This window comes from Sturnus vulgaris, chromosome 18, assembly GCF_052056855.1.
Source record: "Sturnus vulgaris isolate bStuVul1 chromosome 18, bStuVul1.hap1, whole genome shotgun sequence".
Taxonomy (NCBI): Eukaryota; Metazoa; Chordata; class Aves; order Passeriformes; family Sturnidae; genus Sturnus; species Sturnus vulgaris.
Window position 1 is genome coordinate 1,300,001 of NC_142260.1, and position 24,392 is coordinate 1,324,392.

Consider the following 24,392-nt stretch of genomic DNA (forward strand, 5'->3'; position numbering starts at 1 on the left):
CTTCTGCTGCAAATTATGCCTTTCACAGGGAGCTGGGATGGGCTGTTAGTCCAGTCCTGTGTGCTTTTGATTTTCTTTGTTTCCTTGGGTTAATTCATTAATCTCTGTGTCTCAGTTTCTTTTGTAAAAGCGAGAGTGCTGAGAGAGTTGCTTAGTAAAGGTGAAGATATTTTGAGATTTCTGGAACATGAGAAGTTGTGCTGATTGCCAAATATTAGACTGCTTCATTACCTTCTATGAAAAAACAACCAGGGTACAGTCTCAGAGTAAGAGAACCTCTTTGTACAAGTGCCTGCTCTTGGAGATTGATCCTCTGCTGAACAGATGAGAGGGCTCACCCCAAACCCACCTCCTCCTAGGGTGGCCCTCTGCCTCTCAGAGAGCTCCAGCTTCTGCCCAGGTAGGGCTTTTCCCTGCTTGAATCAGCTTCCCAAACCTCAGTGGCCAAAAATCAAACAGCAGGAAGAAACTGAAAGGGTCTTTGCTGTCTCCCTTTTCACACTTTATTTTTGTCTGCCCAAATGTGTGCCTCCTGATGGGCTGATGGGCACCTGCCCTGGTCCTGTCACCTCAGCCTGGTGCTAATGCCCTGGGGAGGCTGCCAGAGTGGCTGTGTGCTGGGGACTGAAGTGACCTCAAATAATTAGTGCAGAGTTGGTGCCTGCTGTGCTGGGGGTCTTGGTGTATTTGGATCACCCCCATCCCTTTCATGACCTTGCTCCACAGGAGCTGCTGGACTGCAGTGCTTTGCCAAGTAGCAGCCTAAGAATTCGTGTTCAAATTAAAACATAAATTATTTTTGTTTCAGTAGTTTGTGTTTGATTCCTCCCCAAATTATGATCTGCTGTAAGCTCTTATGCCAGGCGAAGAAGTAATTTTTGGGGGTTTTTTTTTTGAAAGTGCTTGTCTGGGTAAGTGAAGAGATCTTGTTATTTTGAATCAGTTCAAGAGGAATACACTTTAAAAATACTGAGAGCAATGGATACAGTCTGCTGCTATTCCTAATCTACCTTACTATTTTTTGCATTTCCCTGCGATGAGTATTCGGAGGAATATTATCGTGTCATATGATTCCTGCTAACACTGGTAGTCAGATTTTCATGGAAAACACAGAAATTCCATCCTGCAAAAAGACCCAACGTACATTTTCGATGCCAAGAAAAGTTGTTCACGATATATCTTTAGATGAATAAATAGGGTTGAGTTAACCTCAATACAACTGCTCTGATTTGCAGTGTCTGAGGATCCGACCCGTTCTCGAAAGTCTGTAAGGATTCTGTGTCTGTGCCATAATTCCTAGATGAAAAGATACATTTCTTTTCAATTCTGTACATATTTAGGTTAGAACCACAGGCAATGGACTGTCTCGTTTATGGTTCGTGGTAGTGAGGATAGCTGCAGCAACTGAACCTGCAAATCTGTGTGTCTGTGATGTATGTATCATCCTGCTTTTGAAATTGTTAACAGAGCCCTCAACAAATGCCCATGAGAAAATGAAACTGTTCAAATCTGGGTTCAGAAGTTAGTCTGCACATATTATGCACTGTTTACTTGTCTATTATAAATTATTACCAATAAACATAAGTGGGAAACGGTTACAAAATATAGCCCTGAGCAAAAAAAAAAAAAAAAAAAAAGACACAGTTTGAGAAGACAAGACTTCCTTACAGAAGCAGATCGTGTGTTTTATCCTTAATATATAGGAAAAAATAGGTCAGAGATGAAAACCACAATAAGGCGCCGTATATTTCCATGGTAAACATGCTGTATCACAGGCTGTAAAGGAATATCAGCATTTTAGCTAAAATCACTTGCAGGGGATCTTACTGGATGTGCAGGGTAATGGTAAAAACGTTTAAAATCTCTGACAATATTTTATCTCTGCATTTTAGACCTTCGGTCTTTTTACTTTCTAATTATTTGGAAACAACTTCATCTGAGCTTTTGGTTCGTGTGCTGGCTTGTGTTTCACTTTATATTCTGATAGTTGTTCTTCTTTATGTTCTTTGACACATTTAAAATTACTGGCACTGAACTTTGAGCAGTCAGAAATGTGGAGCAATTCAGAGCCTGGGCACTCTTCACCTTTACCCTTTTGATTGATTTTGATATGCATGTTTCCTTCTCCTTGTTAGAGAGCAGATGCTGCATTCTGTAACCTCCCATGGAAGGGGGATAGTCGAGGGTCCTCAGTTTTTGCAGATTATTTCTTTTTAACAGTTTTGTGGTGCATTACAGAACAGAAAGCAAAAGGCAGGGAGAGTTTGCAGTTTGCTTTGCAGCTGATGCAGTTGCAGAGTGCTGCATGCAGGGACTGCTGCTGCTTGATCTCTCCAAGCTGAATAGTGAAGTGGTGGAAGTTTCACCTGTGATGATTACTTTTTAATGTTCTCTGATTCTTTTTAGTGCCTAGTCCAGATACCTCAGTGAATTCCTTAAAAAATACAAAACTTTCTTTGGGTTAGTGTTAAGCCATTTATTTTTTTTTACCTAAATAACAGTTAAAATATGTGATGTTATGTATGTAATGCTAAAAATTTGAATAGCTATATCTTATTATTTCAGGCTTTTTAAAAAGGCAGTTACAATTGGTAGATATTTCACCTGTGGTGCTTGTGAAAGGATAGGAGGTTCAAAGTCTCAATAAATTGAACTTTAAATTGTTTGCACTTAATAGCAGCTGATTACCTTAATTAATAGAGGAGAAAATGTTTTTATTTTATTTGAATTCTCAGAGTGTGATAATTATTTATCTTTTTTCTTCATACTTTTGTAGTGAAGGTAATTAAAATAAAAAAAAAAAAGGGTCCCATGCTGTTGCACAGCCCAAGCAGTAGAGAGTTTGGGGGGAGAAAGAGAGATGTTACCAAACTCGTTCTTGGCCACATTGCCCATCAAATAAGGGTATTTCTCAAATATTTCCTGGGTAGATTTAGCTAGGCATGTAATCTTTTTCTGAGCAGAATGCCTCTTCAGAACCCTCTCCTTTCTCCCAGTAGTAGCTGCAGCTCACTGGTAAATGAAGTGGTTTCTTCAGGGTCTGTAAATACATTTTAGGGTTCCCATTGTGCACACAGGTAATGATCATATTGTGTTCAAAATAAGGCAACAGTTCACAACAAAGCAATATTGTGCACAATGCTGCCTTCTAGAAGCCTGTTTGTAACGACCCTGAACAAAAATCAGAACTTCCCAAAGTTGCAGAAAAATGGGCATTGTGTCTAGTTGTGTTTTATCTGACCAAAATACTTGGGCATTTAAAATAGACTTGGGTTTTTGCTGCCTTCCTTTCTGCCTCTGATGCCACTGGTGGTGTGTGTGTGACTCGGGGCACAGGAGCAGCCACCGAGGGCCAAGGCTGCAGTTGGAAAATCCAGCTTTTCTGTGCTGCAGCTGAGCTCCTGTGGGTGCAGCACCTGAGACAAGGCACAGCAGGAATTCCTGCTGGGATACGTGGGGCTGCATCTTATCCTCTTCTGCAAGGCTAACCATGTGTTGAAGTACTCCTTGTACCTGCTTTATCCAAAGGCTTAGGATTACAGCTGCCTCTGGTGCAGCTGTGCAGGGTGGGAAAAAAAAAGCTCCTTGACCATTACAACCATTCCTTAACAGCCCTTCAGAGAAAAGCTGATGCCAAAGACTCAGTCTTGGCTTTTCACAGCTTGCTCCTTTCTCTTCTATCCTGCCCTGGTGAAACTTTAAAGAGTAGGTGAAGGTGATGTGCTTTTGCATGGAGAAATGTACAGGAGCTGTGTGTGTGTTAGTAGTGAACAGAATATCAGCACAGAAAAGATAATCCATGATATCACCCTAGAGTGCAAATTTTTCAAGAAGGGTTTAAGTTTCGTTTCATTTCTGTGAACCAGATGAACATAGTTTTCCATGTATATATCCTACCTAGGACACTCTTTTGTAGTTTATAGGATGCCCAGAGCTACTGTAGATATAAAACAATTTCTAGTTATTAGATCTCTGCATCACCAAAATGCAAATTTCACTCCTGAATATGTAGGCCACTTGCTGAATAACCCCAAGAAATATACGGTGAAAATGCTATTTTTCATGTATTCAGATTACCTCCTTCAAAGGTTTTCCTCAGTTTTTAATATCCTGAAAGTCCCAGTTCTGAGGCAGACTGCAGTTCAAACTTCATTTTCAGTTCTTAGAGTGAAGTCATTTAAATAAACAAATAAAAGTGGCACGTCATGTGTAGCTTGTGCCAAAGTACGCCGTGTGCCAGTTAGAATTATTTTTTATGAACCCTCACATATATGAGTTTGTAATAACAACAATGCAGATATATATGCTCCTCCCTAGCAGCAAGTCTGCTGACCCTTGCAGTACTTTCAATGTACTTCAAAAAAGTAAAATCCCAGCACGGTTCTGACCTGTGTTTATTTTTAGTGCTTCATGAATCACCTCCTTTAGCTGTTTTTCCTATTTTATAAATAAATCTTATTGCTAAATAACACCAAGATATTTGATAGTGAGAATAAAGTCTCTCATCTGAATCTTTTTTTTTTTTGTGTGTGTGTGTGTGAATAGCCAGATGGAAGTGTTTACCCTTAAGAGAATTTTAGAGCTGATATTTTTGTTACATTTTGTTTCTTCCTGGTAATAGTGTTGGCACTTTGCTGATCTTAAGTTGTGTGTTATTACAATGCAAGGTGACAATTTGATTGTCTTCAGTTGGAGAAACAAGCAATTTTATATTCACTGAGCTGTCAGGTAACAGTACCTCACAATACTAAGAGCTCCTGGCAATGTGGTTTGGCACCTATATTTAAGTGCTTTGATGCTTGCATAACCTCTACTGAATCAGAAATGTTTTGCCTGCTGGAAATGTTTTTAGGCTTGTAGTGTAAGGTTTGTATTAAAGGGACAAACGTGTGGCTGAGCTGCAGAGCCATTGTTTTGTGTTACATGGAGGTCCTAATTTGGTGCTTTAGTGCTACAGGTGAGCCTGAACCTGATCCTTCACTTCTCTGCCTGCTGAGCTGTCTGGTTTGACTTAGAGCTGAGAACCAAAACCGTGGAGAGCAGGGAGGAGGGGAGAGAAGGCTGTATTGATATTTCTCTTCTGAAATGCAGAGGGGATGGCATGTGACCTTTCACACCTGTAGGATTGAAAATTAACTGTTTAACTCGTTACATGGAATCTTAGGCAACTCCTGAAAAGCTTACCACAGGAGGGAAATAATATAAGAATACTGTATCTTACCATTGGAGCAATGTTTCTCGTGGAGCACTGAAAGGATTTAATGAACCTTTCAGGAACTTAATGCCCACCAGGTCTAAGTGTGGATCAGGAAGATTTATAGTTATTAGAACGACTTCTTAACTGGCTTTGTAAGGGAAAAAAAAATGTATTTTTGTCTTCTGTGCAAAGTCTCAAAGTCAAAACATGCTAAAATAAGTTTTTCTTAGTATTTTTAGGCATCTTTTATCAAAATCATTTATATAATCATCCAGATAAACAATTAAGTCATTCTGATCCATAAAAATATGCGGATTAATGCTTATTTATAGCAAGCATTGTTTTAAAATTTTATTGTTAAGGACTGCTTTTATTTATATTGTATATTCTCTTACTTGCTGCCTAGAAAAACAAATCCTAATAAGTTGCTGATGGATAAATTCTTGGCACGCTCACTCTTGTTCCCATAATTATTGGTAAAGATAGCTGGAAGTCAGTACTGCCTGGATTTTTTTTTTTCTTTTTTTTTTTTTTTCTTTTTTTTTTTTTCTTTTTCCAACAGTAAGAAATTGGATATCCAGAGACACATGTCCCAGTCATAGGACTTTAAAGGCAGCCATCAGCGAGGAGCTAACACCAACCAATTAAACAGAGGTGGTTACGTGATGTAACATTATCAGGAGAAACAATTCATGAGTCAAAGCATTCCAGGGCATATGAGCTCCAGTCCAAAGAACAGTCTCAAGCTGTTTAAATAAAGTGACAGCAATATTGTCAGCTAAATATAAACTATAGAAAATATTAACTACAGTGACTGAAGATGAGCACATCCCAGGTGCCAAATGGCTATTCTTTCACTGCTCTTTTACTGTATTCAGTGTGGGTTTATATCCACCTTAGGCATTTTCAGTGAAAGCTTCTGGTGGTGGATCAAGAGAATGGAGTATTTAGCCTGCTAAAAAGATAGGTTGTAATTTTGGCATATTTGAGTCCAAACAGACACTTTGGATTTTCACTGAAAAATCCAGAGGGGTTGTGAGGCTGTTTTGCTGCATCCATTTTGATGTTTTCAACAACTGGGTGAACAGACAAGAGCTCATTCCCTAACCCTTGTAGCTGACCATGATTGCATGGCTGCAAAGGTCACTAATGGAAGAACATAAGAAAATGACTTTCCAAAAAGTTCCAAAAAGCTGGGGTTTTTTCCCCTAATTTTTTTTTTTTTTTTCCCCAAATGAGAAGAAATACCATGAACGTTGTTGCCAACCCTCTGAGCTTTGAGGAAGTCTGAATGTGAAGTCAAACTTTGTGATTTGGATTCGTATCCATGAGCAGAAGTGTAATTTGCCTGGATTGGAAAAATAAACTCAAGAATAGCTGAGTGTGTATCTTGGAAGCCGTGGGTGTATTGCTTAGCTTGATGCTGATTTCAGCCAGAGATTTGGGTGCTCAGTTAACATTATAGCTGTCATTTCTTGAATCACATTTGCTTCCACTCCCCCTCCCGCCCTTTTATTTCCAAGGTGGTTCCTGCGATTGCCATAAACTCTCTAATCTCGCCGTGCTGTTTATGATCTATATGTAACTAATTCATGTAGAATTCCTGCAAAATGAAGCCAAGGAAGAGCTTGAGGGAGCTGAGTTGATTGGCCTGAGGCCTTGCTGTGACTCAGAGGCAGGAGCAGAGAGATTCTCTCCCATCGCAGCCTTCCCGAGCTACTCGGGCTCTGTGCACAGGGATTTATGCTGGGCTGGGGGGCCCCAGGAGAAAAAAATCTTTTACTAACTGTTCCACTGTCTTCCTAGTTCTCTTTGAAAAGAAAGGTGAGATTTCATAATTTTAGGAAATAGCTGTTTATTCTGAAATGGCATGAAGATGACAGCATTAGCTGTACAGTGACTTACGTTGCTGGGTTCTGCCTACGTGACGTTGTTTTACAGGGCAGAACTGCAAAATATTTTGGCTATTGCCAAAGCACATTCATTTTTCTTTAAGTCTCTCTGAACTATAATGCATTTAATGTACCCCAAATCTAACTGATGATTTGTGAGGGAGGGTCCTGTAACCATGTTTAATATTTTGAGAGGAGTGTGCACATTTTAAAACGTGGGAAGGGATAAGATGCTGTGGCTGAAATTTTTTTTTTTTGTTACTTATGAACACCAGGTTAGCATAAAAATTTTGAAGGAAATGCTTAAAAGGTTATGAGCACTTCTAAAAAAGCTTTCTTTTAATTTATTTAGTTCTGGAGTCACCAAAGCACTTAGACATGTGCTTAACTTTTTGAAACCGAGTAGTCCAATTTGAAATTAGTGGACTGCTTGCATACTTACAGTTAATCATGCACTTAAGTACTTTAATCTGGCACTTTGGGGAAAAGGAATGGAGACTGTTCATAAAAGCTCTGTAAGCGAATATATTTCTAATCTAATCTGATTCCAATCTACTGTTGGAGCTGTAGACCTGGGTTATGTCTCTGCTGCAGTCACTAAAGCAGGATGAATTAGCCCATCTGAGCACCATGCTACTGCAGTTGGAGAGCTATCAGAAGCAAGCTTGTTTAAAATTAGTTTGGATATCTGAGCATTACAAAGCAGTCATTTATGTGGCTGCAGTGTAGACATGCCTTTAGGTTTATGAATGCTTTGTGAGGGTGGAGCAGAGCAGAAGTGAGAGTCCCTGGCCAACTCCAAGTCTGCTTTGTCATATATCTCCTTGTTATTGCTCAGTTTATGTGTTTTTGGAACAGTGGTATTGTTGTTATCTGTTGTTATGCTTCGTGGCTTCATTCTGAAATGCCTGGCAGCTGAAACTCCAGGTCTTGCCTTAATTTCTACTGCAACGTTTAATCATTTGAGCAACAAAGTGGGAATATTTTTCAGGCTTTGGAAACCTTTCATGTCAGACCTATCAGCTAATTGTTTCGCAAAAGAGGGTATGAATTTTTTGAAGAATTTGAGATGATGGAAAAACCTTAGACAAAAAAAAGTATTAATATTTGCATTTAGAAAGGTGTAACACTAGATGTAGGATAAAAGGAAAAGCAGTGTTTTGTGAATCTGACTGGCAGTCTTCTTTAGGGCAGAGAGAATTTCTTCTCTGGTTTAACATAAAAAATCAGGTCATATCTATAGCAAACGAAGCTGTTTTGGGACTGTGTTTAGCTTCTTGTAGGTAAAAAAACCTTTAGCAGTTCAATTTTAGCTTTACTACTTTGCTATTGAGGCTGACTGAAGTTGAGGTCCAATCCCTCAGTTTTACTAACCTTCCTATAAATGATCACGTTTTGTTTACGTCTCGAGTTCAAAATGAGGTAGGATTTATTCTAGTGTTGGAAAATGTGGATCAAGATTTTTTTTTTTAAATTCTCGAACCTGAGTAGGTGATAGGACTTCATTTAATTAGGGCCTTTTTCAACCTTTTCTCATGCCCATTAGATATATTTTCCACCTTTAGTGATTGCTGTGTTCAGCTAATGTGTCAATTTAACCAAAGCAACAATTTCACAATGTAGTTTTCTTTCTGATTGTGTGCTGTGTAATCAATATACTGATATAATGTGAGTGTAATTTCCTCTCTTATTTTATCTCCACTGCACAGTATTATAAATAAACAGCTAAAAAAGAAAAAAGAAAGAAAAGCACCAAACAAATCTGTTGCATCTTCTTTTAAGATTGTACCACTGTAGACACTTGTTCTAGTAAAGTAGAATTGGACCCACTTGATTGCATTTAAATTTTTCATGCTTCAGCAGTTTGTCTGGGAGCACAGTAAAGAAAACCCCCCGAGCGAGGATAGTTTAGAATAATAGAACTTGATTTTGTGTATTATAGCGGCACCATTTGCGCTGCTGTAGTTAGGGTTGTGTCAGCACTTCCATTATAAACCCCTGTTTGCAGGGGTTATAACTAGGGAGATATTTTTTTTTTTTATCAGAAACTTTTTTTTTTCTTTTTTTTTTTTTTTTTTTTTTAAATCATTCCAGTAAGTTTAATTGGTAATAGCAGAAAAAAAAATTATAATGGATATTAGTAAATTTCTGATAGCCTTTACAAGCCTTATTTATTACGAATATTGATTTTTTTTTCCCCCCCCTCTCAGCAGGGATTTCAGCAAATGCATTTTGAATATTTTAAACATAAAATTGGGAAGTTGTTATGGCTTAAAATTTGACTGCTATTCATGCTCATATTTTAACATTGAAATATTTTAACACAACACGCTGCTCTACGGCTTAATTTCATCATAAACATAAACTACTCAACTGGGCCAGAGTCTTCTCCACTGGAATTGAATGAGACCTTGGAGTTACTGACTGAACTCTGCCTTTTGACCTGATGGAATCATGTGCTCAGAATTCTCCCAAATTGCAGGATAACACCCATCTGCAGAGTTTACATTTGCTCTGCTTTCCTGATTGCAAACCCAGGCATAGCTGGACACCCTCAGAAGCCATGTACACGTGAAGTGTGTTCATTGAGTGAATGGCTTTGCTGGGAAAAGAATGTGGAGGGATTAATCTATCAGGCCCCTACACATCTGTCCCTTTAAACCCAACTTTTTAAACCCAACAACCAAAGAGTTACCGTTAAATCCAGTTGTTTTAACAAAGCTCTGTAGAAAATAGAGGTGAAACATACCCCTAAAAAATCATGCCAGGAGAAGAGCAAGTGCCTGGGATGCCTGTCTGAGCCTGTCCTCCCTCCCAGGGCTCCAGGGCTATAGGTGACTGAGCAAAGTGCAGCATGGAAGGTGTCTGTCCATAATGCAGCACTGGGGAAAGGTTGGAGGTGGAGTTAGGAAGGGCTTGAACCCTACCCTTGGTCTGTTCTCTTACTCCAGTACAAAAAAAGTTGCCGGGCATGATTATCAGTCAGTGGGACTTTTTATAATTTTATTTTTAGTGTTAATGAACTCCCTTTTCTCTATATAATCAACTTAACGGCACTTGTATGGACATTTTTTATTGAATTGTGTTTAAAACATCATGAATAAGAGGAAAGTATATTAGTGTACACGTCAAGGAAAAAACGTTTCCCCTGCAGTGCATTACCAGTAGATAGCTTTGCTGAATGGTCACTTGAGGAAACACCAAAAGCCTGTTTATGAAATAGAGGTGAAGCCTTTCTAGACTAATTATATTCAGCATGTAATTTCTAAACTTCAGTCTGAATTTTGATTTTCAATTAACATTCCCAATTTGAAGATAATTTTCTATTTAATGTAATTGCAGGAAATAATTTATTGGCTGATTAAGACTGAGGGCCCAGCCTTCCTTAAGAAAACAGTCCCTAACAAACCAGCCTTTAAAGCCAACTCGTAGCTTTGGACAGATTCAGCCTATTTTTGCAGCTGCAGAGTTGTGTTTAATTAGGATTGTGCAGTATTATTCATTGGTGCAGTTTGTAGTTGAAATTATTCTTAAGAGACATTTTCATTTCTAGTTTTGTGTCATGATTAATTTATGGTGAAGAAACAGCCATAGCTCTAGCTTTACACAGAAGCTCGTTCAGCATGAAACAGGAATGAGATCAGTTGAGAAGGTGAAAGAAAGGAAAAACCTTTATTGTGACTTTCAGTTCTCAAGTCGGGTTTTCACATCACGCAAAGCACGACTTATATTTTCATGTGAGCGATTGCATTAACGTGACTACTTTAATGAGGAAAGGGAAAGCAACCCTTTTATTTTATCTTGGATCATAGCAATTATGAGCCAGAACCTTTTGAAGTGCACACGATGATGCCGATTGCTGAACTCTTGGCATGTTCTCTGTAGCATCCACACAAATTCTTCAGCACAGGAAGAATGCAATGCACGGTTTAAATTCCTCACTTCTGCTTATTGGCAACACTCATCTTAGACTCCCACTTACAATTAGGCTTCCCTAAAGAAAACAAGAACCTTTATTCCCCCACCAGTATCGAGTTTAGGAGGCAGGATTATCTCTATTTACAGAATAGTTATTCTAAATAGGTATCAGTGTTTTAATATGTTTCAGAGCACTTCAAAGCTTGTAATACTTTCATATTGAACTGTACATAATTAGATTAGTTGATCCTATATTAATTTTTTTTTTCACTGTAGGATACTAAATCTGAACTCCCTCATTAATTGTGAGAAATTTAGCATTAGCTGTTAAATCCTATGTGAAACACAGGCTGCTACATAAAAACTACTGTTTAAATTGGAATTAACTTAATTATTTTTCTTTGCACTTGATATTTCCTTCACTGTAATATTCATGAAAGCATGTGACAGATTTGTAAATTTAACTGTTAGTCTCAGATTTCCAGACCCTTTAATCAGTATTTATTTGTCTGTAGAAACAGTACTAGCAAGTTAATGATTTGCTAATTTGAAAAATGCTCATGTGGTTTCCTATGTTAACTGATTTGTGCATTTTTAAAGAAATGGTATGAAATCAATTATTGTTAAAAAGCAATTAAGGTGAAGATCTTATTCCTTAGTTTCTCAGCAATTTCGGTGTCAAGGATATTCTAAAGTTACTAAGACCTGGGAAAATAACTAATATATTTTAGCTGTCCCTTTTCAGGTTTATTAACGATTGTTTTAACAGTTGCAGTTAATCTTACTAGAAATTTTAAATGACAGTGTTTTCAGATTTTGAGTTGAAGTCAGTAATATTTTCATCTAAGTGCAGAAACTGTGGTGAAAGCTGTGTTTGCATATGAGATGGTAGTAAGAGGCCATTATTAGGAAAAGGCATTTAACATAAATCAATGCATTTATTCATTGCACTTTTAAGTAATTTAAAGTATTTTGTTGAGCTATATCCATGCCTAATATGAAAGGAGACATGATTTTTTTAGGTTTTTTAGTTTGAACTGTAAAATGTTACTAAGGTATTATCCATCCATTTCATAAACCTTTCACATTTTGAACACTTTTCACATGAGCTCCTCAAAACACTTTCTGAAAGGTAAAACCGGGCAAAATTTTAAACAGTTTAAAAGCAGTACAGCTTTAAACAAACAGCAAAAGGACTCCTTTAGCAATTTGAAATGGATTTAAAATTTATTTCTCATATATGTAAAAAGCATTTTCTGCTTGTGAGGAATGAGGTCAGGTAAGCATGATGAGCTCTCTCTAAGAGTTTGCTTGTAAGCTTCAGGTTGCTCACAGGAGTAAGAGTTTAAAGAATTGAACTCATACAAAATCAGCATGTAAGTGTGAATAAAATTCTTATGGCTGGAGAAAATTATATTGTTTGACAAGTCTAAATGAGTAGAATGATGTCATATAGCTTAACCCTGACCTTGTCTTGGCATCAAGGAATACTTTTCCTCAGTGTTTTGGATCCAGATCCCCAAGCCTTGTGCTTTTTAGAGCTCTCCTTTTGACTGCACAGAATTCATTTTTCACCGTTCTGGGCAGGTGCGATGTGCTTACAGAACTATTTCAATCTTGATTATTTTTTTTGGTCGCTGAGCACCAACGTTTTCTTTTTGTCTCCTTCTCTTGTTTTTGTTTTTTTTTTTTTTAGAAGAATGTCTTCCAAGCAGGCTACCTCTCCATTTGCATGTGCAGCTGATGGAGAGGAAACAATGACCCAGGACTTAGCACCACGAGACAAGGAGGAGGGCAACAGTGATCAGCATGGAGCCTCTCACCTGCCTCTACACAACGTCATGCACAACAAACCTCACTCCGAGGAGCTACCCACCCTGGTCACCACCATCCAGCAGGACCCCGAGTGGGATGGAGTCATCTCAGCCCAACACAGAATGGTGAGTTCTCACCATCCTCGCAGGGGCTTTCCCAAATTTGGAGTTGTAAAGGGAAGGACGTGCTCAGGTGTAAAGCTTTTCAAACGCTGAGGCGTCGGCAGTAGGTCAACATGGGGTGGTGTAATTGTAAATTACAATTGTATAATTTACTGAAGTGTACGGGTCTCTTTGAATGAGGTCATTTGATGAGTTCACCTTCTGAAAGGAAATGCATCTATTTATCACGTTTTCATTCATACCTTGATTTATGTCATAACCTTTCTAGCTCATATATTCAAGCATTAATTTCTGACAGGAGGATGTAGCTCACAACTGTTTGTCATCTGCAAAGTGTTGTGCTGAAGGAAGAAACTTTAATGTATTTTTTTTTTTTTTTTTACTCGTCTCTCAGGAACAGGACCGGCCAAATCTAGAATATTATATCTTTACATAGCAATAAAGAAGCTGGCATTTTAGGTGACACAAACATCCTACTGTTCCTATAGGAAATCACAACTTTTTTTGTGGAGAGGAAAGGTGTTTATAGGTAGCTAGATCACCACTTAGTATACAGGTGATGTTGGAAATGATCAGAATTATTATCCCTATTCTCTTCAGCAGCCTAGATATAATTATTGAGTGGTTGTAGCTCAGTCTCTGAATCCCCAAAACTCTGCAATAAATGAGCAGGCTGATGGGCAGAGCATCTCAGTCAATTTATTTTCCTTGCGTGTGTTCCTCAGACACAGAATTAAGGTATGTGGAGCAGCCAGGTGTTCTGTAAATTTAGAACATCATAATGCCAGACTCTCTGGAATGTGACTTTCAAAACCCATAAATTCAGACAGCTTAAAAAGAATATTCTGCCTTCAAAAATTTTCTTCTCTATTTCTATTAAATATCTGTGGGCAGATTTTTTTTTCAGGAAACTTTTTTTTTTTCTCTCCCTGGTACAGATTTCAATAATGTTAAGAACAACTGAAGAATTTTTTTAACACCACTAACAATAATGGACTCATTTCAAATTTGACTGGATATAATAATTAAAATGCATTAATCAACAGAGATGCCAGAGCTCTTTGTGCATAATATGATGCCTGGAGTTAGTTAAATAATAGCACTACAATAAGATTTATTTTGTTAATATAGTGTTGTTTTTTTTTTTCCTTAAATCCACTTGATTCAAAAGATCAAACCAAACAAAAATGCTATCTAATCTGTAATGCACAATTTAACCCAGTGCAGAACTTTCTGTCAGACCTAAAATATTCATAAGTGTTTGGGTGACTGTCATGAAGAAGGCAAAATTTCCACTGTGAAATCACTTTAAAAAAAAGATTACAGCTTAGCAATTTGGAAAGGTAGGTTGTAAGTTGTACATATGGTTTATATTCAGAATTTTGGACAGAGAGTCTCTCTTTTGCCCAAGTTATGCAATAAGCACATTAGAATAATTTTAACTTCTGTGCTATCAAGAGGACAAGCTGCATGCAGACTAGAAACTGATCCAGTTTGTTGATGGAAAAAGTTAATCTGTGAATTCATCAGCTACTTCTCCATTCATTCAGAGAGGCAGGTGCACTCTTGGAATTTTGATATTAGGACACCAATAGCATCGACAAAATTACTCCGTGTCCTAGAGAGAAAAGAACTGCTGGATTCCAGCAGTCCCTCCGTGCCTTTTTTTAAAATTTTTATTTATTTGTTTATTTTTTTTTGGTTCAGCCTGTTCCTTGGAGCTGGAGTGAGCTGAAGTGGTTGGCCCTTGTGATCAGCTGTGCTCGGATTGCTCTGGAGCAATCTCTGCTTCCTTTGCTGAGGCTGCCCTGTCATGTCAACACTCCCTGTACCTCTGGACAGGCACGAATCAGTGCACAGCCTATCGTGTTTCAGAACAGGTGCATAAACTTTGCTTGAGGGACTTAGCACTCTGGTTTTCCTATCTCCTTTTTCCAGTAAATATTCCATTATATATGTAGATGAATGTCCTGAAAATCATTAGCAGTTTCCACGAGTCCCTAGGCTTAAATCTGGTGGTGGATATATGTCAGCCTTATTTCAGAACCTCTCAGCTGAACCAAAAGGATTTTTTTTTTTTTTTCCTTCTCAGCTTGGAGCTGGGTATAATTTACAAGGCTTGGCTACCAGTGAAGACTGAAATTCTAAGACATGTTTTTTGGTTGCAATTAAGAGCTCTAAAATGTCCAGAGCAAGGTGCAAGTGTATTTACAGTTAGGTGACTTAGGTGGCTTGTGAGATCACAACAGTGAAGTGGGGAAATTTTTTTTTTCTGCTTGAGGGACTGTCATTTAAGTACCTTGTTTGATTTTTAATGATTTATTTCTTTTCCCCTCGCTTAAATATGTTCTCTATGAGCAAACATTTAAGCCTCAATTCATTGCAGAAAATTTCTCTGAAGTATCTCAGTCAAGCAGGCATTTATATTGCTTAAAAAGAATTTAGAGGGGCCTGCAACTACCCTGATGAAAACATGCTCATACTCCTTAGAGGGAGGATAGACATTTCTTCCCAGAAAGACAGATTCCAGAAGGTGGATTGGGCAATTCTGAGATAGGGGCTGTGGCTGTGGCCACTTTTTTTCCTTAATAAACCCAAATTCCCAGAAGGTAAGCACCTTCTGACCTTTCCCAGACGGATCCTTTAGAAACAGATTTGAAGAAGCACCTGTTCATAGCATTTACTTTGAAAGTAAAGACAGTGGTGCTGTCATTAAAATGCATCAATAATGTGTGTTGTCTGGTTAAAAGATAGTAAATTCAAAGAATGCTGTGTCGACATATGGGGAGGAAAAATTTCTCTTTTATCTGGTATCTAATTAAGGGCACAATCCTGCATCTTTTCTGTCCTTAAAACTACTAAGGAGTTCACTGGAATTTGAAAGAGCACACAGTATGCATCATAATTTGCTACAAGGGCTGTACAGATCTCAAGTTTAGAAAAGATACCGTAGGAGGGCAATTTTAGTGAGAAAAAAATGCGTTTTTACCCAACATTTATGGTGCACAGCACTTTCTGTAATGTAAGATACCTTCAAACTACATTGTTCATTATCAGAAAAAAACCACACTGGCTAGAAATGTTTTCAAACTTTCACTCCCTTTTGATATCAGGCATTGCTTTCCACTGAGTCCTTTGTGTATTCTGAATGTCTGGAAGCCAAAATATTTTGTTTTAACTCCCACTCTATAGTATTTCCCAGCTGTGTACTTATATGGTGTAATAAAAGGATTTAACAAATGGGAAATAGCAGCTGCATTTGGAAATTCCCTTTGTGCTCCCTTTTCATTTGACAGATTCAGCAATGTGTAACAACTGTAACGTCAGACCTGTAATGACTTACACTGCCAGAACCATTTCACCAGCCAATTTGATGTTCCAGTGAGGGGGGGGGAAAAGATAAAACAACCCAAAGATTTCTGTAAATTCATATTACTGAGCTGAAAAGATTATACTTATGCTCCTAACTGTAAGTTAGTATAAAATTACCTGGACTATGGGTATTTATTGCTGATTCTAGGCCTACTAGAAAATAAAATCTATTTCAGGCTAAGGCCAAGTCTATTTGTTGGGGTAAGCTGTAGGCAAGAGGGCAAAGTGGTACTAAAATAATGGTGAAAGTATTGTGCCTTGTCCAATGAGACAGTGAGGAGCAGGCAAGAAAATAATCAAATTTTTAGCTTGCATCCAAAATCTGTCTCTGTTAAAGCAGCAGAAAGGACAAGCAGGAAAGGCCAAAAATACTTAATTTTGCTAAATTTAATGGTAGTTGAATTGTTGCATCCCAGTAATATATTTATTGGCCAGTATGTAAAGAAATGGAAAATATTAATATGTGTTTGTTCACTGGGGAACCAGGAATGGCCCCCATTTTCATAGAGTCCCAAATTACAAAGATTAAAAAAAAATCTTGAGTATCAGGAGAAAGCAGGGCCAACAAGAAAATGCAATTTTAGGTGAAGAAATGACTTTACCTTCTTTGAGGAATTGGGTGGTGCATTCCCATACAATTAAGGCTGGACCTGGGACTCGTGGAAAAAAAAAAAAAAATTAGCAGCTTTAATCTAAAGAAATCTGGACCCTCTCTCCAGAATTCACGATTTATTATCTGCTCCCAACAGCAAATAGCCCAGAGAGAGGCAAATTGTGTTCCCAGCCCAGTGCTGGTGTCACAGCCTGGGGCTGTGAGGAGCTCTGGGGGACGTGGCCATCACCTGTGGGTGCTCATGTGCCACTGTGATGGTCACTGCACCCTTTTCTTTGTCCCCCCTGCTCACAGCCCCAGTTAGAAGTGTGTGTTGATGAGACAGGGCGTGCATTATTTTGCTCTGCTGTTATCCAGATGTGAGGGGCTCACCCTCACAGGGAAGCCCAGCAGCAAATCCAGTCTGAACCATGGGAGCGAGGGAAACCAAACACACACACACACACAAATAAAATTAATTGTCTCCAAATATATCCTGTGTTTCCCTGTACATTTTGTGACATCATTCAGAGACCCCCCTGGATTTAGAAACTGATTGTATCTCGTTGGATTTCATCTCCAATGGCAGCACTGACATATAATTCATAATTACATCAGGACTCTATCTTTTGTTGACTGCTTGCCAAGGCTTCCTACCTTTCCACTGTGGCTAGTGTACATCTCAGCAACACTGAGAGCAGATTGATACATGCAGCAGAGAAACTGAGGATCTCTTCATACCACATGTTCTTGTTCCTTCTAAAATAATTTGAAATTGCCAAGTATCAAATTTTATTTTATCTAGCTTTAGCAAAGCTACTGCCATCAGAAAGACAGAAATAGGTGATCTCCTAAAGGTCTTCATATTTTGGTGCTTCTGTCTCTACATAAAACAGGCACAATCCTGATTTTTTCCCCTCCACCTCCTGCTCCATGTTATTAACTTCTCGTGTTGAAGGTTCTCCCCTTTAAGGAAAATAAACTCAGGTGTTTAGGGAAGACCATTGAAAAACGTTTACACATGCTAAACACTGCGAATTTGTTGTTATACAAATTCATGGCTTCAAATTCTCGAAAGTTATAGATACAATTACATGTTTTGAAATTTTATTTTTGGTTCCTTTATGGGCTGAGTATGAACACATAAAATGCATCAAACATAAATGCCCTAAACTCTGGCAATTCTGTTTCTGCTAAATTGCTCATGCAGCTGTTATTTACATGTACAAATCTGAGTTTTGTGATCATTGAAAGCAATTCTACTCTGCTTGTGATATTATTTCTGCATGCCAGGTAGTGCATTAGAATTTTTATCTAACTAAAGAGATAAATACCTACATATGTAACTGCATGGGTACGAAATTTTGGCTGAAATTAAAGGCTATGAAAGAGCTGAGAATATGGTATTTTATATTTCCATAAAAGAAACATCTATGAAAAATATATTGCAGAAAAGATAAAATTAATTCTTTTTCAAGCATGTTGTTTTGATTCAGAAAGCATTCAGGTATGTGCTTAACTTTACTTTATTAGGACTACCAACAACTATAATGTTAAGCACATGTCTAAGGGTTTGAAATATCAAGGACTTAGTTTTACTAGCTTTAGCATAAAAAGATGTTAACATTTCATATTAAAAACAATAAAACAATTCTGTAGCAGTGTGCAGGATAATGTGTTTAATGGAGGTGGTGAAATACAAAATTGAACTTTATTTGAAGAAGAATCAAATAATTGTTCTTGTTGGCATGCTTGTTATATTTGTTTTATTTTCATTTTGACATTGTATAATTTTTCTTTTCCAAATGCATGGTCTATTTTAAACCTTTCCCTATATTCTAGAGTGAGCTGTGTTTAAACAGAATTAATCATCACCTGAGTTCTTTGCAAAAGGCTTGTGGTTTATGTTCATCTAAATCTGTAGTAATTTTATTCCTTTCTCCTATTTTAACGTTTCCTACTTTTATGAAGCAATTTCTGAAAAGTTTTTAATTCACTTCTGTATATCGACATGAATTTTTTCAAAAGTAGAAGCATTAACACGTTCTAAATTGTTAATTTTTTTTTTTTCCTTGGGCAAGAAGGAATCAGGTATGCATGCTGATTAACACACTCCAGTCATTAACATGTGATTATGTGGGCTGCATATTGAGCACCTGCCAAAAGATAAAATCCAGCACTTTACTACATCTGTGCAAGGACTTTTTGCATTTCTTTTGTACTTTGACAGCTCAAGAAAAAACAGACTTTGGTATCTTTGTTCAGCATAATAAAACTGTGTACATAAAATATCTTCATGGAGGAAGGAAAGATACTACATATATTTATTTTAATCTTTGAGGCCATGAAAAACCCAGGGACTGAGACTTACACAGCACCAAGTGTAATATGAATCTCCTAATGTTCTGTATCACTGACATTCATATACAGTTTACAACATTCCTGCATGTTTATAAGGATTATCTGTTCTGGGATTCAGCCAATGTTATTGTAATTCACAGCAATTTTATGTGATACCTTTATGTCTCATAAATTTCTTGTTTTTACTTCAATCTTCCAAATGTTTCATCAGTGTTTACCTTAAAGAAATACAAGTACTCTATGCAGCAGGCTGGTTTCCTGCATGCATTCCTCTGCAAATGCTGAAAGGGACACATAAAGCATGTAATACATGTCATGTAACTATATACAGAGGAGGATTTTCATCTGCATTCCATATTGCTAAAAACATAAAGACGAATTTAATTTTATATTTACAATAGACCCACTTATAAGTTGGACAATTAAGATGACCTAACAGGGGGAAGTTGGATATATACAAAGTGGTCTGGAATATCCAAGCCACACAATCCTTGTTTTATTTGGCAGCTTCTGACAAGCATGCATCACAAAATATGTGTCTTTATTTACCCAAGAGGTAAACAGTGCTGATCAGCTGGGACTGATCACAATGCTTCTTCAGTTTCAGTTTAGATGAAAATGTAAGTCTAAATAATCATTTTGTAAATGGCTGTCCATTACTTTTTCCTTAATAAGAGCATTTAACCAAAGTGCAGGGCATAAAGTCTCAATATTGTTGTGATTTATTTCCAAATGTAAACACTGGGAGCTAAGACATATGGTATTTGGATAATTAAGGAAATCCTTAGCATCTAACTCTTACAAAAGCATGGGAGTTTATTATGAAGCATCGTTTGTGGGTGACTTGATTGCCATATAGAAGTGATTTCTCATTGTATTTCAAAATTTTGAGGTGATTTTCTATTGTGGACTGGAGCAAAGTGCCCGTCCACATGTTCCAAATTGCTGCTCATTTGTACAGAGAAGGGTTTGAATCACAAAGCTGAAAAATTGGGCACATAGACTCCAGAAGGTCACAAAGTTGGTTTACCTGGTTTGCTCCAGCATCTGATTGATGCAATTAAGTGGTCATATTTTACATGAGAACAAAAAGTCCCTGCCCATGCCTTCCAAACTGACAGCTGGTTTTGCAGTGGCCTCTTCATAAAACCATTCTTGGATTATATATGCCCAATTATTATGACATCTCGTTTTTAAACCTTTGATCTTAAGTTATTTTCTTTTTAAATTTTTTTTTCTTTTAAACTCTCAATTTAGCATATTATTTCTTGGCTTAGAGCTTACTGTTGTGTTGTTTCTTCTCGAGGTTTTTAGATGTGTATAAGAGATAGAACACAAGCCCTTTATAGATTGTATTCAGCCTACACTTTGGCAGTGAAATCAGTATAAGTTTTATCAGAGCAAATGCTGAGTTAAAGACTTGAAGCTTTATTCCATTACTTGCCATTTGCCCTCCCACTAGCATAATTTGCTGAGACTTAACAAATGATGTTCTCTCAATAGCTCATAGCAGTCATTCTCAAGCCTTGGATTTAAATAAATCTTTCTTAATAAAACTTTTGTGTTTTTTTCTTAATCAGATGAGAATTGGAAATGATCACTTAGATTTTTAATTTATTTTAATTCTATTTAATTAAATTCCTCAAAATGGGAAACCATATTTAATGTAGTGATTGGAAATGATTTTGTAAACATTTGCTTTCATTATATGTTAACTCCAGACTAGTTCCAAGTGCCAGCATGCCTCTAGTACTTGGAATCAAAACCACTCTGGATATCCAACTTTCCTGGGGTGTTTACATGTGTCCCATTCAATGCAGAGACAGATAAATATCCCTTTATAACAGAAAAGCCTCATCCACATGGAAATAAGCAATTCAGCTAACACATTTTATGTTAGTAATATTTGCTTTCTACTTCTTGGCCATCCATCCTGTGATTTCAGTTGAACTCTTACAGAAACAGTTTTCTTTCTGGCTATTAAGTGGGATTGCAGTCGTCAACTTTCAATCCAAGTTGATCACAGTTATTATTAAATTGCTAACTAACACTGTGACCCTGATTTCGTGCAGCCCTCGGTTTCATTTCGCAAGGTTTCCTCTTTTCTCACCTTCAGGGAGCTCCAGAGGATCCATCCTCCCTACGTGAAACAGAAATCCTGCCATTCTCATCTGTGCTCTTGCCCCTTTTTAAGGCTCCTGGCAGGAGGATCCAGCTCACCAGGCTCTTGGTCTGTCCTTAACCCTTAGGAGGATTCCCAACCAGAGCTCTGTCCCAAGCCACATCTCCATTTGTGACTGTGCAGTCTCCAGACTGAGATGTTGCATCTCAACCCCCAAATACAGCCCCCCATATTTTGTAATTTGGAGGAAGGAGCAAGAATATTGAATTTTCTTTTTAGCTTGTGATCTTTCACCAATAGAACTGCAATTTTGTGTCTGTTTGCTCTATTTTGGAAGTGAAAAGACTTCATAAAAGGTGACCAAGTTGGGTCATGGTTCTGCTTGCAGGTATTGCTACAAACATTATCTTCCCAGTATGAAAAATACTGGCTCAGCTATCAATACCTTTATTTTTGTCACTGTCAGCATTGCTCCCTCATTTATCCTTTTAAAACCAGTGGGAGCACTGATGGAAAATGAACTACTTAAACTGTTAGAATCTAAATACACAACAAAATATTTTTTACACTAACAAGGAAATTATTATTTGCTCAATCCATTTTCAGTAGAAACATCTAAGAAACTGTAAGGATTTTCCTTTCTTTGTACAGAAACCACCAGCTATCTTTTTGAAGAATATAACCCATGTAACTTGTGAAATTTAGTGAATGTACTTGCTAAAAAATAATTTTCTCAGAGTAAGAGGTCTGCTGACCTATCTTTACATATTATCTTAGTGTAACAGTTTTAAAGGAATTATTGTGGTGTGTGAAGAAAATAGCATGTGTGTAGTCACAGAGTCCCCATCTCTATTTTTACCAAGTTGTTTGTAATTATTCAGATTTGTTCCTGCCATTACTGAAGCTGTTCTTGGTCCATTCATAGCAACTCTAAAAGAAATGGCCAACAGGTCACTTGTTTACACCAGGCAGCCTGGAAAGCTGATAAGACTAAGGAAACTGTTGTTGGACCACCTATATTCCAAGGAAATTTGAGGCTGGTTAAAGTGTAATGTCTCTCTAAGGTGAAAAAGGCCAAGGATAGAGATAGGAAAGCTTTTCCTGTGTTGTGCTGGAGTTTTTCATGTTGTGTTCCAACTGACATATGAGAAAGGTGGAGGTTTTAGTAAAAGTAAAGTGTGATTTCATGCAGAAGCTATCTGATCCTGAATGAGTCATCCACAGTGTTTTAGTGTCCATGCTTTGCTACTTTTGAGTTTTCTGTCTTTTGTGCATTTATTTATTTTTCTGTACACTTTGGAACTTAATCCTTAGGCTTTAGTGTCTATATATAGGTATTTAAGCTGTTATAACAATAGAATTTTGTCAGAGCACTAACCACACTGGGTTGAATGGTCAGTAATGAAAGTTGGTCTGTGCTAATGGGGTGGATGAATTTGGGCACCAATTCATTAAATAATACATTAAGTGGATATTCATATTTTACTATTAATTTTCTTATTTTTATCAGTGATGCTGAGAAAAGTTTGCTTGCATAGACAATTTTCATCAGTGCTGAAGGATTTCTCGTTTGGATTTTGCAAAATGAAAACATTTGGGTTGATCTTGGCTAGGCACTTTGCTTGTCTTTACTTCCTCTTCCATGATCTTGGAAAATACATGAAAAAACCCTTAATAGCATCCTGTCTTTTCTCTCTTCAGATCAAACAAAGTGGGAATTCCTCATTCTGTGAAAGGTGGCTTCTAAAAGCTTACTAAGGATAAGAGATGTGTCTTTATTGAATTGTTCCATATTCATATTCAAGAGGACCAGGTTCTCCTTTCCTAACCTTGAATTAATGGGCTTGTTCTAATTTAGGGAGCATGGGGCTTCATTTCCATCTGAACTCCAGACTTTCTAGGGAAAATGCTTTATGCATTAGAGCAAGAGGACCAACAAATAATTTGCAGAGGTGATATCCCTCGTGTTTCAGACAACACACACACAATCCCCTAGGCTTTTCAGAGGATACCTGGATGTATTTGGAGGGTCTCTGTGTGCTGCTTGTGAATGTCAATGCAAATTAATTTTGGATAGCCAGCATCTGATGTTGCACTTCTGATCTTGCAGTGGGTGAGGTGCTGGGACAAGCCTGACATGCCACGACAAGTGGTCTGCAAAAGGTTCTAAGGTTCATCATGAAAATTGAAATCCTTCATAAATTTGCTGCAGCATTTACTTCATTTTCAACAAGCTGAATGCTGCAGTAGCAACTTCCCTTCAAATACAGTGCAGTCAACTTCCTAGAGAAAAAAAAATAACAGGAATATTTCCCTTGCCCCCTTGTGTTTTGGACTGTCTCGTTAGCCATTTATGTGAGATCAATAAAACCTGCTATAGGCCTAAACAGAACCACAAATATTACAAATTCATTTTCTCTTTTATTTTCCTTCTACACTTTAATTATCCACAAAACTGGCAGTATAAAATAGTTTATTAATTGGACAAAAAAACCTCATAATTGCAAAGGCAGTCATTCTGCCTCCCCTTCCATAAATCTGCATCGTTTACGTGGAGTTTAAACTTTGTCTCATCTCCTCTGTGGATGTTGCAGTCTTTTGGGCAGGAGAAAGGAGGGTGAGCTGGCCTGATGGAGGCAGGACTAGGGGAGCCTTTCACTGCAGCAAAGGAACATTGTGCTGGACCATGTGTGCATCCAGACGAGGTTATCAGGAGGAAGAACATTCCGTTATTCCCACTTAACTCCACAGCTTTGCCTTATCTCCTTGTTTCCGGCCTGAACAATAGGTTTAGTGTTCCTTGCTGAGAGCATGAAAACCCCTGCATTGAGCCTGATGGATGTGCTTCATGTGCTGTGAGAGGATGTTGCTCTCTTGAGGAAAAATGCCTTTAAAATTACTAAGTTGCTCTTGTACTGTCCTCAAAGGCAGAAGTGCCATAGTATTCTAATTCTTCATTGACGAAAGGGATTATAGAAATTCAGGCTTAACATCTGAAAAA

The 24,392-nt window shown here is 37.7% G+C and overlaps 1 protein-coding gene across 11 annotated transcripts in view; it reads left to right on the top strand.

The window, feature by feature from the left end:
* Positions 1 to 24,392, top strand: part of SOX6 (SRY-box transcription factor 6) — a 372,885-nt gene that overhangs the window by 129,718 nt on the left and 218,775 nt on the right. For 10 of the 11 annotated variants that reach the window (XM_088175661.1, XM_088175662.1, XM_088175667.1 and 7 more), the window contains one exon: positions 12,704 to 12,947. In XM_088175661.1, coding sequence (XP_088031787.1) covers positions 12,708 to 12,947 — 240 coding nt within the window. In that variant the 5' untranslated portion in view covers positions 12,704 to 12,707. Of the gene's footprint in view, positions 1 to 12,703; positions 12,948 to 24,392 lie in introns of those variants that run through there. The other variant, XM_088175663.1, reaches the window with a different exon arrangement.